The sequence below is a fragment of the Gavialis gangeticus genome, unplaced genomic scaffold (genome assembly GCF_001723915.1).
Source record: "Gavialis gangeticus isolate Ggan-Ray unplaced genomic scaffold, GavGan_comp1, whole genome shotgun sequence".
NCBI classification, from domain to species: Eukaryota; Metazoa; Chordata; order Crocodylia; family Gavialidae; genus Gavialis; species Gavialis gangeticus.
Genome location: NW_017729031.1, coordinates 48,188,575 through 48,201,768, shown reverse-complemented (window position 1 = coordinate 48,201,768; position 13,194 = coordinate 48,188,575). Strand labels below are relative to the sequence as shown.

Genomic DNA, 13,194 nt, shown 5'->3' with positions numbered 1-13,194 from the left:
AAGTTGGGTCATTCCAGCCCCCTACCAAAAGCATTACCAACTTTGCTCAAGAGCATCCAAAAAGGGGGTTCCTTATGTTACTGTCCTTAGTTGACAATTTACACACCTGATCCAGCAATAGAGTTACCATATTTTCAGGTCCAAAAAAGAAGACACCTTTGGGGGGGAGGGGGGGTGCAAAAGGAATATGATGGGGGGGCAGTGACATGCCAATGCCCTGCCCCTTCCCCTTATTTGCCCCTCACTGACCAGCCACACACCCCGAGCCCTGCTGCTGCCTCTCACTCCAGACCCACTTATCCCAGCAATGCCAGTGCCCCTCACTCCCAAACAGTAGTACCCTGCCCCCCACCCCTTGCTGGTGCCCCTCACTCCTGACTTGCAGCCCCTGGAACTGCCAGTGTCCTGCACACCCCACAGTCATCCATCCTGTTCCCCTTGCTCCTGATCTGCAGCCCCTGTGCCCCTCCCAGCCCAGCAGTGCCCTTCACTCCTGACCCACAGCCTCTGTCCCCCAGCCCTGCTGGTGCCCCACACTCCCGACCTGCAGACCTCTGCCCCCCACAGCCCTGCTGCATTGCATGCACGTGCACTTGCTCTCTCTCTTCTGGCTTGCTGGAGCCTACACAGGAAGCATGCGACTCCCAACAGCCAATCACCTTGCCCACTTCTCCTAGCCCCAAGCAGTGAGCCCGAGAGAATAGAAAACCTGGAAATTTTGCTTTTATTTTAAAAACCCACCCAGATGCAGGACAGGGGTCCAATAAAGAGGACATGTCTGGGAAAACCTAGATGTATGGTAACCCTAACCAAACCTCACTGAAATTGTGAAGGAAAAGGAAGTGAGCTGATCTCTACACAAGTGCAAGCACTTTCCCAGGAGTAAAGCTTTAACAAGCAATCTTCAACAATGCATCTTTCTCATTCACAATGCAGTTTAACTTTCGAGTGGTAGAAAGAAGTTGTTACCAGCTTACTTAGCTGCTCATGCTCATGCTAATGCTGTTGTACTGATCCTAGCATCCAGATAAGCTATCCAATTAACCTCTCTGAAATAATTACCTTCATTGTTCCTTGTAATTAATCCCTTTTATATGTTAACATTAACATATCCCCCAAATACGGTTTCTTGGGCATCTGTTAGTAATGCGCTTTTCAACATTTCTTTCTGTTTTAAGTTATAAATATATGACAGTCATACATGCATTATTCATCAACAACAACTTCTTTTCAGTATAAAGTCTCTCGTTACCCAGAGTTACATCCTTGATATCGTGCTACAGATCTGAATCAATTATGTTACAATAAGGAGCCAGCAATGTATGCCAACTCTATTATCTTCCTAAGATTAGTAAACATGCCTGATTTTTATTGTTAAATATTTTTCAACTTTAAAAGGTTTTTGAATAATTACTCAGGACTTAATAGTCCATAAATACCATATTCTTGCCCCAATCAAGGCCTTATCAGGTGGTAAGCATTATAAAGAAAAATTGATGAGCCAGGTATTTTAGTTGGAGGAGTCCTGTTCTGTTTGTAAGAAATGTACCCAAAACTCAGTCTCCTTGTACAGGAATCCAAATCTACCCTCACAGCAAATGCTGTACTACAATGAAGCGCCATCTCTTGGCTCTTACTCTTAGCATGGACCATACTCATTACTGATCCCTTCACTGCCTGTTTACTTTCTTTCTGCCTATTGTTTTCTTTTAATTATACACAGAAACATGCAGTTGAAGCCAAAAGTCCTGTTCCACCTACTACGTTACTACATTTTCACAGAGAAAACCTCTAGGCTACATAGTTTAGCTTCTGTTTTGTCCTTTCACATGTCCTTTGGGTTCTTTGGTTTTAGCCATCATAAAACTGAATTGCACACTTATGTAGCCAGAACTAAAGTTGGCTAGTATACATTTTAGTTTTTACCAAATCTGTAACAGTTACTATTAACACCTTTCAGCATAATAATATATGGGTCAATACAAACAAACAAGACAAAAAATATATAAAATGGATTATCACTCTATGGCTGTCTCCTAAATCAATAAACTAATTCATTAATGGATGTTGCCCATAAACTGTGCATCAGGATAGCAACTTCTCAAATCTTACTTAGGAATGCAGAGCTCTCTGAGGGCAAGTGATAGTTGGCTGCAACTAATATTCAAGCTTGCACTGTTTTTAGCTTAGTTCATGTCTGCACATGCACTTGGAGTAGCTTCAGAAAGAGAGGAGGACCACTGCAACTTTTATGCTGTAACAAGCTGGGTGTGCATTAGCCTGTTGTCATACAATTATGGCAAAACCATTCCAATTTAGGCAGATCCGGGATTTTTGAAGAGGTGGAGGTGGGAGCAGCAGCTGGAGACTTTCTTAAAGTTTCCCTGAAATAAGTAAGAATCCCCACCTCCCAGCATTAGGCAAACCCTCCATTCCTCTTTCTGTTTATCAGTACCTCCCCTCTCCTCCCATTCCCTTCCTTGCTATCTCTACTTATGTCTCTGAACACAGACACCTGCCCACGTCCGCTGCTGTCCCCACCTTTCAGGCTTAATCAGGGACAGCAGAAATGAGGCAGGGCAGTTCCCCCTGGCAGGGAATATTTGGGGCGGAAGCAGGCAGAAAGGGGGAACCTGCCCATCATTGCTGCTGCCACTGTCCCTACCTAAGCCTAGCTCCCCCCACAGCCCGGTTGAAGCAGAAGAAGGGCAGCTCTGGAGCCCTCCCGCACTGCTGGACCATTCACAGACCATGGTAACAGCAGGCAGGGAAGTGGGAAGGAAGGGGACTGACTGCTGAGCACTGAAAGGAAGAGAGTAGGTGCTGAGAATAGGGAGAAGGGTAGATTCTTATCTGCCTCAGAGACATAAAAAATAGATGCCAATCACTGCTGTCACAGTGTGGGTCAAAATGGGTGAAACTGTACCACTGCACCCCCTCAGAATTTGTCCCTGAATTTCTCACTGGTATCGCTATAGGCTTGTGCACACATAACAGTTGATGTAACAGCTGTTGAGCACTCCAGAGCACCAGTCCCCCCTCCACTTCTGTAGCCACTCCAGGGTCACTTGTACATGTGACAGGGGTTTAGTCCCCCAAATTGAAACAGTTGCAATGTAGGGGCTTCCATCACCGTTACAATGAGGGGCCTGATCATTTTGTCATGCCGTGCAGCACCTGAGCTCCAGGGAGGCCCAGTTCTTCCCTCTGCGGCTGTGCCTAGCTGTGTGGGTGCTGCCGCAGCTCACAGGCAGCACCTGCTAGATACAACTCTTCCCCGAGCAGCACCCGGTGGGCTTCCAGCATGGAGTCTCAGGGAAGAGTTGGATCTGGAGGTCTGGGGCAGCACCCACACAGCTAGCACCCTGCCCGGACAGCCCCAGGGGCATCACCACCAGAGGGAAAAAAAATAACATGGCAAAGGGAGTGGTCCCTGATCCTTCTGCCCCCCCATCTGCCATGTCTCCTGCTGCCAGCGGGCACCGAGCTGTGAAGAGCCCCAGACCTTTCCTCCACAGTGGCGGTGCCCCCTTAGGGCCACCCAGGTGGGCAGCTAGTGGGTGGGTGCAGGCAGCACCCAGCCCAATCCAACTGTTTCCTGATCCCAAGCTAGGGCAGCACCCCACTACTAGCAGTCCACCTGGGCAGCCCCAGGGAACACCACTGCCCTGGAAGGAAGGACTGAGGCCCTCCACAGCTTAGGGGCTGCTCGGCCCACCAGCAGTTTGTATCCTGGCTGTGGGAGATGCAGGCTCCATGGGGGGCAGGGAAGAAAAAGGGGAGTCATGCCCCTCACTGCTTCTGTCTCAGCCCACTTCTCCTGTGGCAGGGGAGCAAACTTTCAAAGGCTGCAGTGTTACAAATAGCTACGTTGCAAACTAAACTAAATGCAGATGTGGTTTAGGTTGTAACGTAGCAAACTCATTTAAGTCATAAAAATCCCCCACGCATGTACAGTGTGACACAAACCACAAAAAACAGCTAATTTTTGTCACATGTATAAGCACCCCAAGAGTCCACTTGTTCAAACCCTGACTGTGGTCCAGAATAATGTCTTCCAGCATGCTGTGCTGTGCTGGACTGATTCCTAAACTGAATGCAGTGTGGCTAAAGCTATCAGGCATTTGGGGTGGGCCAATTAGAATTGTTGAGTGACAGTGCTAATGAGTCCACCTTTAGCCTTTTGCAGACATGGCTGTGTTGATTCCAGTTGAAGCAATAGCCTGCCTGCAGTAGTGTATGCTGCTTGTGGACAGTGCCCTGGATCATCAATTTACATGTTTAGACATGCCTTTAGGATAGGATTACATGCATCTTTATCCAGGATATGCTGTGCTTTTAGGCCAAGATGTAGTCTTCTAAAAGTTCTGGATTTGGACTTTCACAAAGTTGGAAGCACTGCTGAGTAGTATTATGCTGAGAATTTGCTAAAACTACATTACACACTGATGCATTAAGCTTCACCATGCATTAGCAAGCTTCAGTTTCTTCTTTTGAAAGGCAAAAGCAGTATTGCCTCTGATCATATCTTCTAAAACCCTGCCAGGCAATGCTCCTAAATATTCGTTAATGATAAATTATTTTAAAACTGTTTATATATGAACTTTGCTGTACTTTTGTAGCTGGTAAATTTCATGTAACTTTAGTTTGTCAGATAAAATTTCACCCTGCTTCAGCCACGTGAATATATTTACAACTATTTTCTTATTCCTGAGAGACTTCAAACAGTCTTTACAAATGCCTTTATGAGTTGCTAGTGGTTGGGTAAGTGAAATACAACATCTAACCACATGGAAGGAAACCCCCTCACTATATTCTACTTTCAGTTAATAGGAATCACTTTGCACAGTTTCATTTACATATAGGAAAATTGCAATTGTTCCTTTTTTTTTATGCACGAGTATATACGTATATGAGACACAAGTATATATGCTTATGGATTTTGTTGTTGTTTCCTACTCCCAGGGGGTTCTCAGTGCTACTCCACTTATTTTCATCATCCCTACAGCGTGTTATCTGAAGCTGTCTGACGAGCGTTGGAACCATTCAGATCGTCTCATATCCTGCCTGATTCTCACTGTTGGTGTATTAGTAATGACAGTTGGCTTCATTTTGACTATTTTGCATCCCCAAGAATGTAGCCACGGAAAAGAAATGTTCTACTGTTTCCCTAGCAATCTCTCTCTTTACAATAGTAGTACACTTCCACCTTAGCCAGTATCCTAACCATGAGGATATGCCTGTGAGTCCAATGATAATTTAAATACAACAGGAACAGAGAGTTCTTGAATTTTCACATAAACAAAAGTATTAAACTGTACAATGTATATGTACACATCTTGTTGAATGCTATATCCTTCTCCAGATAGAAATTCAGCTTTGATTTTTAAGGCTGAAATGCTTTAAGGTTCATTGCCTCAGACCAGACTGTTCAGTTCAGTCTTGTTATATTGCATGACTGATTTGGAAACCAATTGCAAAGGACTACACTTTGCAAATTAGTAAGTCAGGAAACAATCACAAATAAGAAGCTTGGAGCAAACATCTCAGACTGAACTTTTCCCCCTCATTTAAGTGTAATTTAGTTTTAATTCTTTTATAAAGCCTTACAGAACATTTTACTAGCATCTAATAGTATATTGAAAGATTTGACCATACCATTCTGCTGTTATGTCTTTGCAAAGAATTTGAGGTAGCCCTGTGAATTCTGCCTGTGAATTGTAGAATAAGCAGCTTAGAATAAAATAGCACCCCCCTCACCAATTGCCAGGTGAGGGGGGAAGAGTCATGCACCGACACTCAAACATGGGATTTAGTGGTGCAGAGACCTTCACCTAGTTTCTTTATGATGGCAGTTTTACACAAAGAACTGTGAATGACAAGATTCCACTGTAAGAGTTGTATGCTTTGGGCTTTTTTTTTTTTTTTATAAAAACATGAATAAAAATAGCATTAGTGTCTGTGTGTGTTTTTAATCATTTTTATTATTGTTGTTATTTTGATTCAACAGAACATACTTTCAAAATCATTACCAAGCAAATAGCAGGGTAGAAACTAAATTTACAGCACTCTAAATATAGAGAATTCTGTAGTGCTGTACATTTGTAGGTGAATTTGTTCTTTTTTTCCCTTGACACTGGAGAGTGACATGGTAGCCCTAGTAACACTGCTCAATATATGGGTAACAGCATAATCCACAACTTTCACTGAGACAATTTTTATCTATGTCTACTGAACTAAGGCTTCACATGTAAATAATGTGAAAAAGTTAAGCCTTGTTTCTCACTGTACTGCTATGCTTATGAAAATACTTTGTTTTGCATCCATATTAAGACATTTGTTCACCTACTTGGAATCTGTTTATGTTATCTTAAGATCTTTATGATCTTTCAGCTAAGGATGTGTTGATAATGGGCATATGGTTATGTGGGTGGGGCAGTGCCCCAGGCCCTGCCTTTACCCCTCACTCCTAAACCCCTACCCCCCTGCCAGCCCCACCTCACTTCCAACCCATAGCCTCCTGCCCCCTGGGCACTTCCGGTGCCCCTCACTCCCAACCCACCAGCCTCTGCCCCTCCAACACTGCCAGTGCCCCTCACACCAACCCCACAGGCCCCTGCCCCTCAGCCCTGCTAGTACCCCTTACTCCTGACCCACAGACCCCTGCCTCCCTCCAGCCCTGACAATGCCCCTCACTCCTGACCCACAGCCTCCCTCCCCCCCGCCGCCTTGCTGGTGCCCTTCACTCCTAAGTTGCAGCCCCCTGTCCCCCAGCCCTGCTGCCTAAGCAGCTCCTGTATTGTGCATACACACACACAGACACACGCACACACACACACTCACTCTCTCTCTCTCTCTCTCTCTCTCTCTCTCTCTCTTTACATAGGAGTGGCTTGCCGGGGGCCGCATGAGGAGCACATGACCTTCAATAGCCAATTACCTTGTTCTCTGCTCTGATCTCCAAGCAGCCAGCCTGGGAAAGTAGAGAAAGAGCAAAAACCCAGACATTTGCTCTAATTTTAAAAACCCACCTGGACACGAGGACAGGGGTCCAAAAAATACAACATGTCTGGGAAAACCCAGAAGTATGGTAACCCTAGGCAAGAAGAATAGTTTAAGTTTTCCAACTATTTAGTTGGTCTAATAAAGGGTATCGCATCTACCCAAAGAACCTTGTCTGCCTATGTCCTCAGACCAACATGGCTACAACCAACACCCCTTAGAAGAATGTGAAAATTTTCCCTCGTGAGTCCATTTGGGATGCAAGTTAGTCCCTGGGTTTCACTGAAAATCCTGAAAGAGAAACCTGCTTGCATGCCGTTTTGATCTAAGACTGCAACAAATTGTGTAAATCAATAAGGAACACATAAGATCAGAGCTGTCTAATAGGCCTGTATGAATAGGGAAGTATTCGGTTTGGATTTAGCCGATTCGGAGGATAGCGATTCGATTCGGTGATTTGAATCACTGTCCCCATTCAATCTGGCCAAATCAGAATCAGAGATTCATCGCTAATTCGGCAATTTGGATTGGCCAGGGGAAGGCAGGCACACCTGGGCAGCTGCGGGTTCTCCCATGTCTCTTCCAGCTGTGCCTGCCTCTCCTGGGGAGGGAGGGGGGGAAACCTGCAGGAGAAGCCCCTGTAACTGCCCAGCCTGGCCCCAGCCTCCTAGCACTTCAAAGAAGCCCTGCACTCACCAGCAGCAGCAATCAGGGCCTCTGAGGACTCATGGCAAAGGTCCCCCATGCAGTGGGGATCACACCCCCCCACCTGGCACCTGCATGGTAGCTGCCCTATGGCACAGGTGCAGTGCAGTTTGGCAGAGTGTTGTGCATTGTCTGGGAGCTGGGGCCACTGTAGCTGAGCAGTTCTGGGGTCTGGCTGACTGCTGGAGGCACCCTAGCTCCCAGATAGCACCCTGCTGAGCTGCGCTGCACCTGCACAATGGGACAGCTGCCACGCGCATGCCTGGTGTGGGGTAGTGAGCCCCACTGCCCAGCGCTGTGCAGGGGGGCTCTGCCATGAGCCCTCAGAGGCCCTGATCACTGCTGCCAGAGCCGGTGAGTGCGGGGCTTTTTTGATTATTCAAATTGATTCAGAGCTTTTAATTGGTTTCCTGATTCAGTTCAGATATTTGGTCCCCGAATCAAGCTGAACCTCCTCCAAGTCAAATTGGCTACCGAAGCTTTGCACAGCCCTACTATCTAACTTCTGAGTGACTGGGAACTGCATCACATAAGGTATGTCCTGTATCCCCATCCTCTGTCCCCTGCATGGTGAGTACCCCACTAACCACACCATGCATGCACCAGATGTGTGCGCCAACCATCCTCACCCTGGGGTCAAGGGTCAGGAAGCTGAAGTTGGAAAAGGAAGGGGATCTGGGAGACCCCAGTGGCAGTATCAGGAGACTGATGGGGGTAGTGGTGCCTGGACAATGAGCCTGGGGGCCATGAGTTAATTTCTTGGGGACTACATAAGGCCTGTGGGTTGCCAGTTGGACAGCCCTGATTTAGATGGTGTCTAGAGTCAGTGGTATTGGGTCCTGCCATATGATTCTGCTGAAAGAACCATGGCAACTATGTCTCCTGCCTTCTCAGATCTTTCACTGATTTTGTTTAGACTGGGTAGAGGAAGATTTATCATCTCATCTTCAACCCATTCTAGTGCCCAGTTTTTTATGATGCTTAGCAATTTGAAAAATGTCAAGCCTGAAGTAGCAGTTGTCAGTTAAATGTTTGCTGTGCTGACCATAAGTATAAACTAGGGTGGGGCAATCAGGGCACCAACCCTAGGCCTTGACTTTGACAGGGTGTCAGAATCACCCCCTGGAAGGGGCAGGAAGCACCTCACTAAGTAATGTGTCTGAGGGCAGGGAACCTGTGGAGTGAGCAGAATGGTGCTCACCCCCCCTCCAGACAGCCTGCCAAAGTAGCCATAGCCGTGAGAGTATTTAGTAAATGAGGCATCAGGATTGGCCAATGGACCCTGGTCACAGGGCTGCTGCCACTGAAGTGGAGCTGATGCTACTACAGCAGCAGCAGCAGCCGCCAAGGCTGGTAAGACTTCCCTTCCCCTCGCCCATGTCCTCCCCTCCCCCATGTACAGTGGTCAGCATGCCCCCATACCCTCCACCCCAGGTGCTCAGTGAGCTCACTGTGCTCCAGTGCTGACAAAGCTACAAAAGCTCTTATTTTGCCATATCTTAATGCATGCATTTCAATATATTATTATGTATGGCTCAGTAGTTTTATGTCACAAACAGAGTAAGTGAAGATAACGTTCTCCCAAGTATAAATATACAAGAAGTCAAATGTCATGAATACAAGAATTTAAAGTTAATTGCTATTCTGTTAATGGCTCTACATATTACAATTCCTTTCTTTTCTACATTCTACACTACAACTTTTCTCTGTTGAAACCATGCAAGTAATGAAATACTTTATCTTTCTTTTTGTCCCATGAGTTTTAAAAGAGAGGTATATTTACCAGGTGACCTAAAGTAAGTATCATTCTGCATAATATCAGCTGACAAAACAGTGCACAGATCCAATATCATAATGCAAGGAACAATTGAGAGAGATTTCAAGCATAGAAACCTTCTGTCCTGCAAGATGCTAAGTAACTCTCAGAAAGTACTAAGGAGGGAAAGGTGACAGTATAGGCTGGTCACTCCTAGGGGAGGTAAGAATTTATAATATTTCTGTAAATCTGGACAAAGGTGTGCAAGATAGCCTCTGATAGGGCTAGCAGCACAGGCAAGGCTTCTGTGAGAAAAGGCGCTGCGGTGTCCTGGACTAAGAGGTTAGTCCCTTAGTAAAGCTCAGCTTCTCCTCAATGGTCAGCAAAGGATGGTAGAGAGGTTTGGGATGGGAATACACCATGGTGGTGTCTGTTATTCTCTGAGGCAGGAGCTGGTAGCATGTGGCCCACAGGGCAGATCCAGCCCATGGAACTACTGAGTCCAGCCTGGGGACTTAGAACTTCGGCAGCATTCAACAGCGGGGGCTTCAGTTGTAGGCGCTCCCCCATGCTACCATGCAGACAAGTGGCAGCGGCAGCTGAGTCATCTTGTCTGCCTTTCTGCCCACATCTGATTTTGAGTGGGTCATTCCGTCTCCAGAAAAGGTTGCCTACCCTTGGTTTAAGGTGTCACTGTGCCCTGCCTTCTACCTGACAGATTGATGTGACTAAGTACTTCTTTTTACTCAGGGTATTAAGAATCTTCCACTCATTGACATTGTTCATTGCAGAATTGGACCTATTAGTCATTTCTCTGATTTGACTGTAATCATTGGTGATGCGCAGGGGGTGCATGTGCACCCCCGAGTGTAGCAGTGCACCCCCTATGAAAAGGCCCTGCCAACACTGTCAGTGGGGCCTGCAGGTGGTCGCTGCTCACCCCCCACCCCCCTCCTCCTTGCCAACACCATCAGCTGTGTCTGTGGGCAGTCAGCGATTGCCCCTGGTTAGCACTCGCCACCCCCCGCCCCACAGGAGCTCCCCACTTACCACCACTGTGCTCCCACCGCTGTGCCCCACCAGCCACCGAGGGCATGCATCATTCATGACTGCAATCTATCTACAGTTAATAATGCAGTCTTTTGACCAGAGCCAAGCTATTTTCAAGTCATGCCATTTCTGTTGCATATTCTTTTCTCAAGACCTAATTTTCCTCTCTTACCACATTATAATAATCAGTTCTTTTCAATTTTGCCACCAAAATAAATAGTCTTACTGAAGGCTGATGATCTCTGAAGCTCTCTTCCACCATGCACAATTTATCCACACCCTCTCTTTTTCTGCCTTTGTTTCAGCAAGATACCAGCCTTGATTCCCCTGATTCCACAAGATACAAGCCTTCTCCCATAAGTAACTGTTTTCTCTCTTGCTACTTTATGTATAAGAGAAAAATCTACCAAAAATCTGTGACATTACTATATTATTAACGTTACACAAAGAGTATCCTTGTATCTAAATCCAAATTCTAATGCAATTAGTTTAAGATTAATTTTATCACCAATAAAAAGATTACCACTTAACAGTTTATTTTAATCTTTTCTTCTGTAAGGCAGTCCCTTCCAGTGAACTTGTCAGTTTTTCCATAAGCAGAAAGAGGATTTTATAAAGAATATAGAATTAATATACACCACAAAAGAATTGGGAGGTGAGAGTGATTTCAATAAATCTAGGAACCCAACACAAGTTACATCTGCCACAAAATGGGCTGTAGCATTTTCAAAACCATGGTTTTCAGAGAGAGAAAGAGAGTCAAAAATCACCTGGGGCCCCAGGCCATATTTGGACCACAGGGATCCTCATAAGGGGCAGGCAGTCTAGCAGCAGCAGGTCAATGAGAAGCCTGAAGGAAGGGGTCCAGGTGCACAGTGATGGCTTGGAGGTGGTGCTGACTGAAGTTGCAGTACCCCTGGACTGGGTGGTGAATCAGTGACCGAGTTTTGTTCTGTGGGCATGCTCAGTTAAAGCACTATTTTGGCAGGAAGTCTGAGGTGTTTTAAGAGACTCCAAATTGATACTTTTGATGGACAGGTAAAGGGCCAAGTGCACTGGAGAGTGCTGGGTGCACAGGCAAGTGTTGTATGTACCTGCGTGCTTGATTGGTGCCTTCTGTGCGAGTGACAGCAGCCCAGCTGTAAATGTGGTTAAAAGAGACAGATCTGAGGAGATCTGGGTCTCTGTCCCTGTCATCTGTCTGTGTGTGCGAGTCTTTGAAGCTGGTGTGTGGGTCTGTGTGTGTCTGGAGGTCCCGTGAGGCCAAAGGTCATCACAAGCTGGTGTGACCGAGTACTTGGGAAGCCAAAGGTCACTCGTGTGCATCAGCAGTGGGTGGCAGGTGGTCAGCAGCTTAGCCGGGGTGGTGAGCCTGCTGTCCTCTCTCTCAGAAGCAGATGGAGGAACAGCTGGCTTCTGTTGACTTAGAAAATAGTATTTAAAGGTTTGCTTTTTGGGAATTGGCTTCTAGGTATATGTACATGCATTAGAATCTTTCAGGATAGGCACCAGGGGTTAATTGATTTCTAAGAGTCTGGGTCTCAGTTTCACACAACCTTGGAAGCAGACAGGCTGTCTAACACAAGGCCAACAAGGACACAGTCTGGAAAACAGAGGAAGTATGTACTGCACTACCCATAACAAAATAAAGTGGAACCAGCTAACAAGGCCCCAGAGCAAAGGGCCTGACCCTCAGTTTTAGGGCAACAGACCAAATTAAGAGAAGACTTGGAAAGACCAAATTACTATGTGTGCATGTGATAAGCTACATGAATGTATGACAACCAGCCAGTGATAGCCATGGATCAGGAGTCATCAGGAAGGAAGGAGAATACAAAAAAACAGAGACCTGAGTGTAACAAAGGGTCCTCCATCCTGGTCCCTCCCCCTTCTCCTCTCCAAAAGGAGTCCCCATCCCCTGGGAAGGGTCCCTGAGGCCACCATGGAAAGAGGGCATGCACCCCACTGGAGGGGGAGTGTGGGCCTTGGCATCCCACCTCCAGTCTGCTGACACCTGACAGCTAAGAGAGCATCAGAGTGAAAACTGCATCCTGGCCAAATGTACTTTGATCCGATGACAGCCCTAGGAATTGGTAGATATATGTTTGATTGTTTGTATCACTTCTTTTGTGTTATCACTGTGTATCAATAAATTTGCCTGTTATCAAACGGAAAGGTCCTGGTCTGTCTGAGGGTTGTTATTGGTATTGTTGTTTCTATTGCACCTTGTTTGCTAATTGATTGTTGTTCTTGTGGTACAATACAGAAATTGTTTATTCCTTATTTGTGTCACTTGTTTTATTGCTAATTAACCATCTCAGATGCTAAGTGAAATCAGGGTGTAGATTAATGCTTAGTGGTAAAGCCCCACAAGTCCACAACTTTACCATGATTTTGGGCTCCAAGGATTAACAACCCTCATTATTGCCACTTACCTATTCTAAATTTTAATTTACTTGATTGGAGAATTCAAAGCTCTTCAGTGGGAGCAGCACAACCCAAACTCACTGCTGATGGCCATGGCCAACAGGGCCAGAGAGCCCCAAATTCTGCAGTAAGCCATGCACCCTAACTTCCAATGACCCAGTGAGTTAGGTTAAGAGGCTCTTCAGACTATATCTGTATGTTTGGTTTACATTAATAGAGTTTGGAAAATTAATGTTAAGCCCATTAAATTTTGA

General features: G+C 46.0%; 1 protein-coding gene across 2 annotated transcripts in view; it reads left to right on the top strand.

Annotated features, from left to right (window-relative positions):
- Positions 1–6,355, top strand: part of SLC38A11 (solute carrier family 38 member 11) — a 67,793-nt gene extending 61,438 nt beyond the window's left edge. The window contains exons 12-13 of one of the 2 annotated variants that reach the window (XM_019522720.1): positions 1,257–1,320; positions 4,966–5,051. In XM_019522720.1, coding sequence (XP_019378265.1) covers positions 1,257–1,289 — 33 coding nt within the window. In that variant the 3' untranslated portion in view covers positions 1,290–1,320; positions 4,966–5,051. Of the gene's footprint in view, positions 1–1,256; positions 1,321–4,965 lie in introns of both variants that reach the window. The other variant, XM_019522718.1, reaches the window with a different exon arrangement.
- The last annotated feature ends 6,839 nt before the right edge of the window (positions 6,356–13,194 follow it).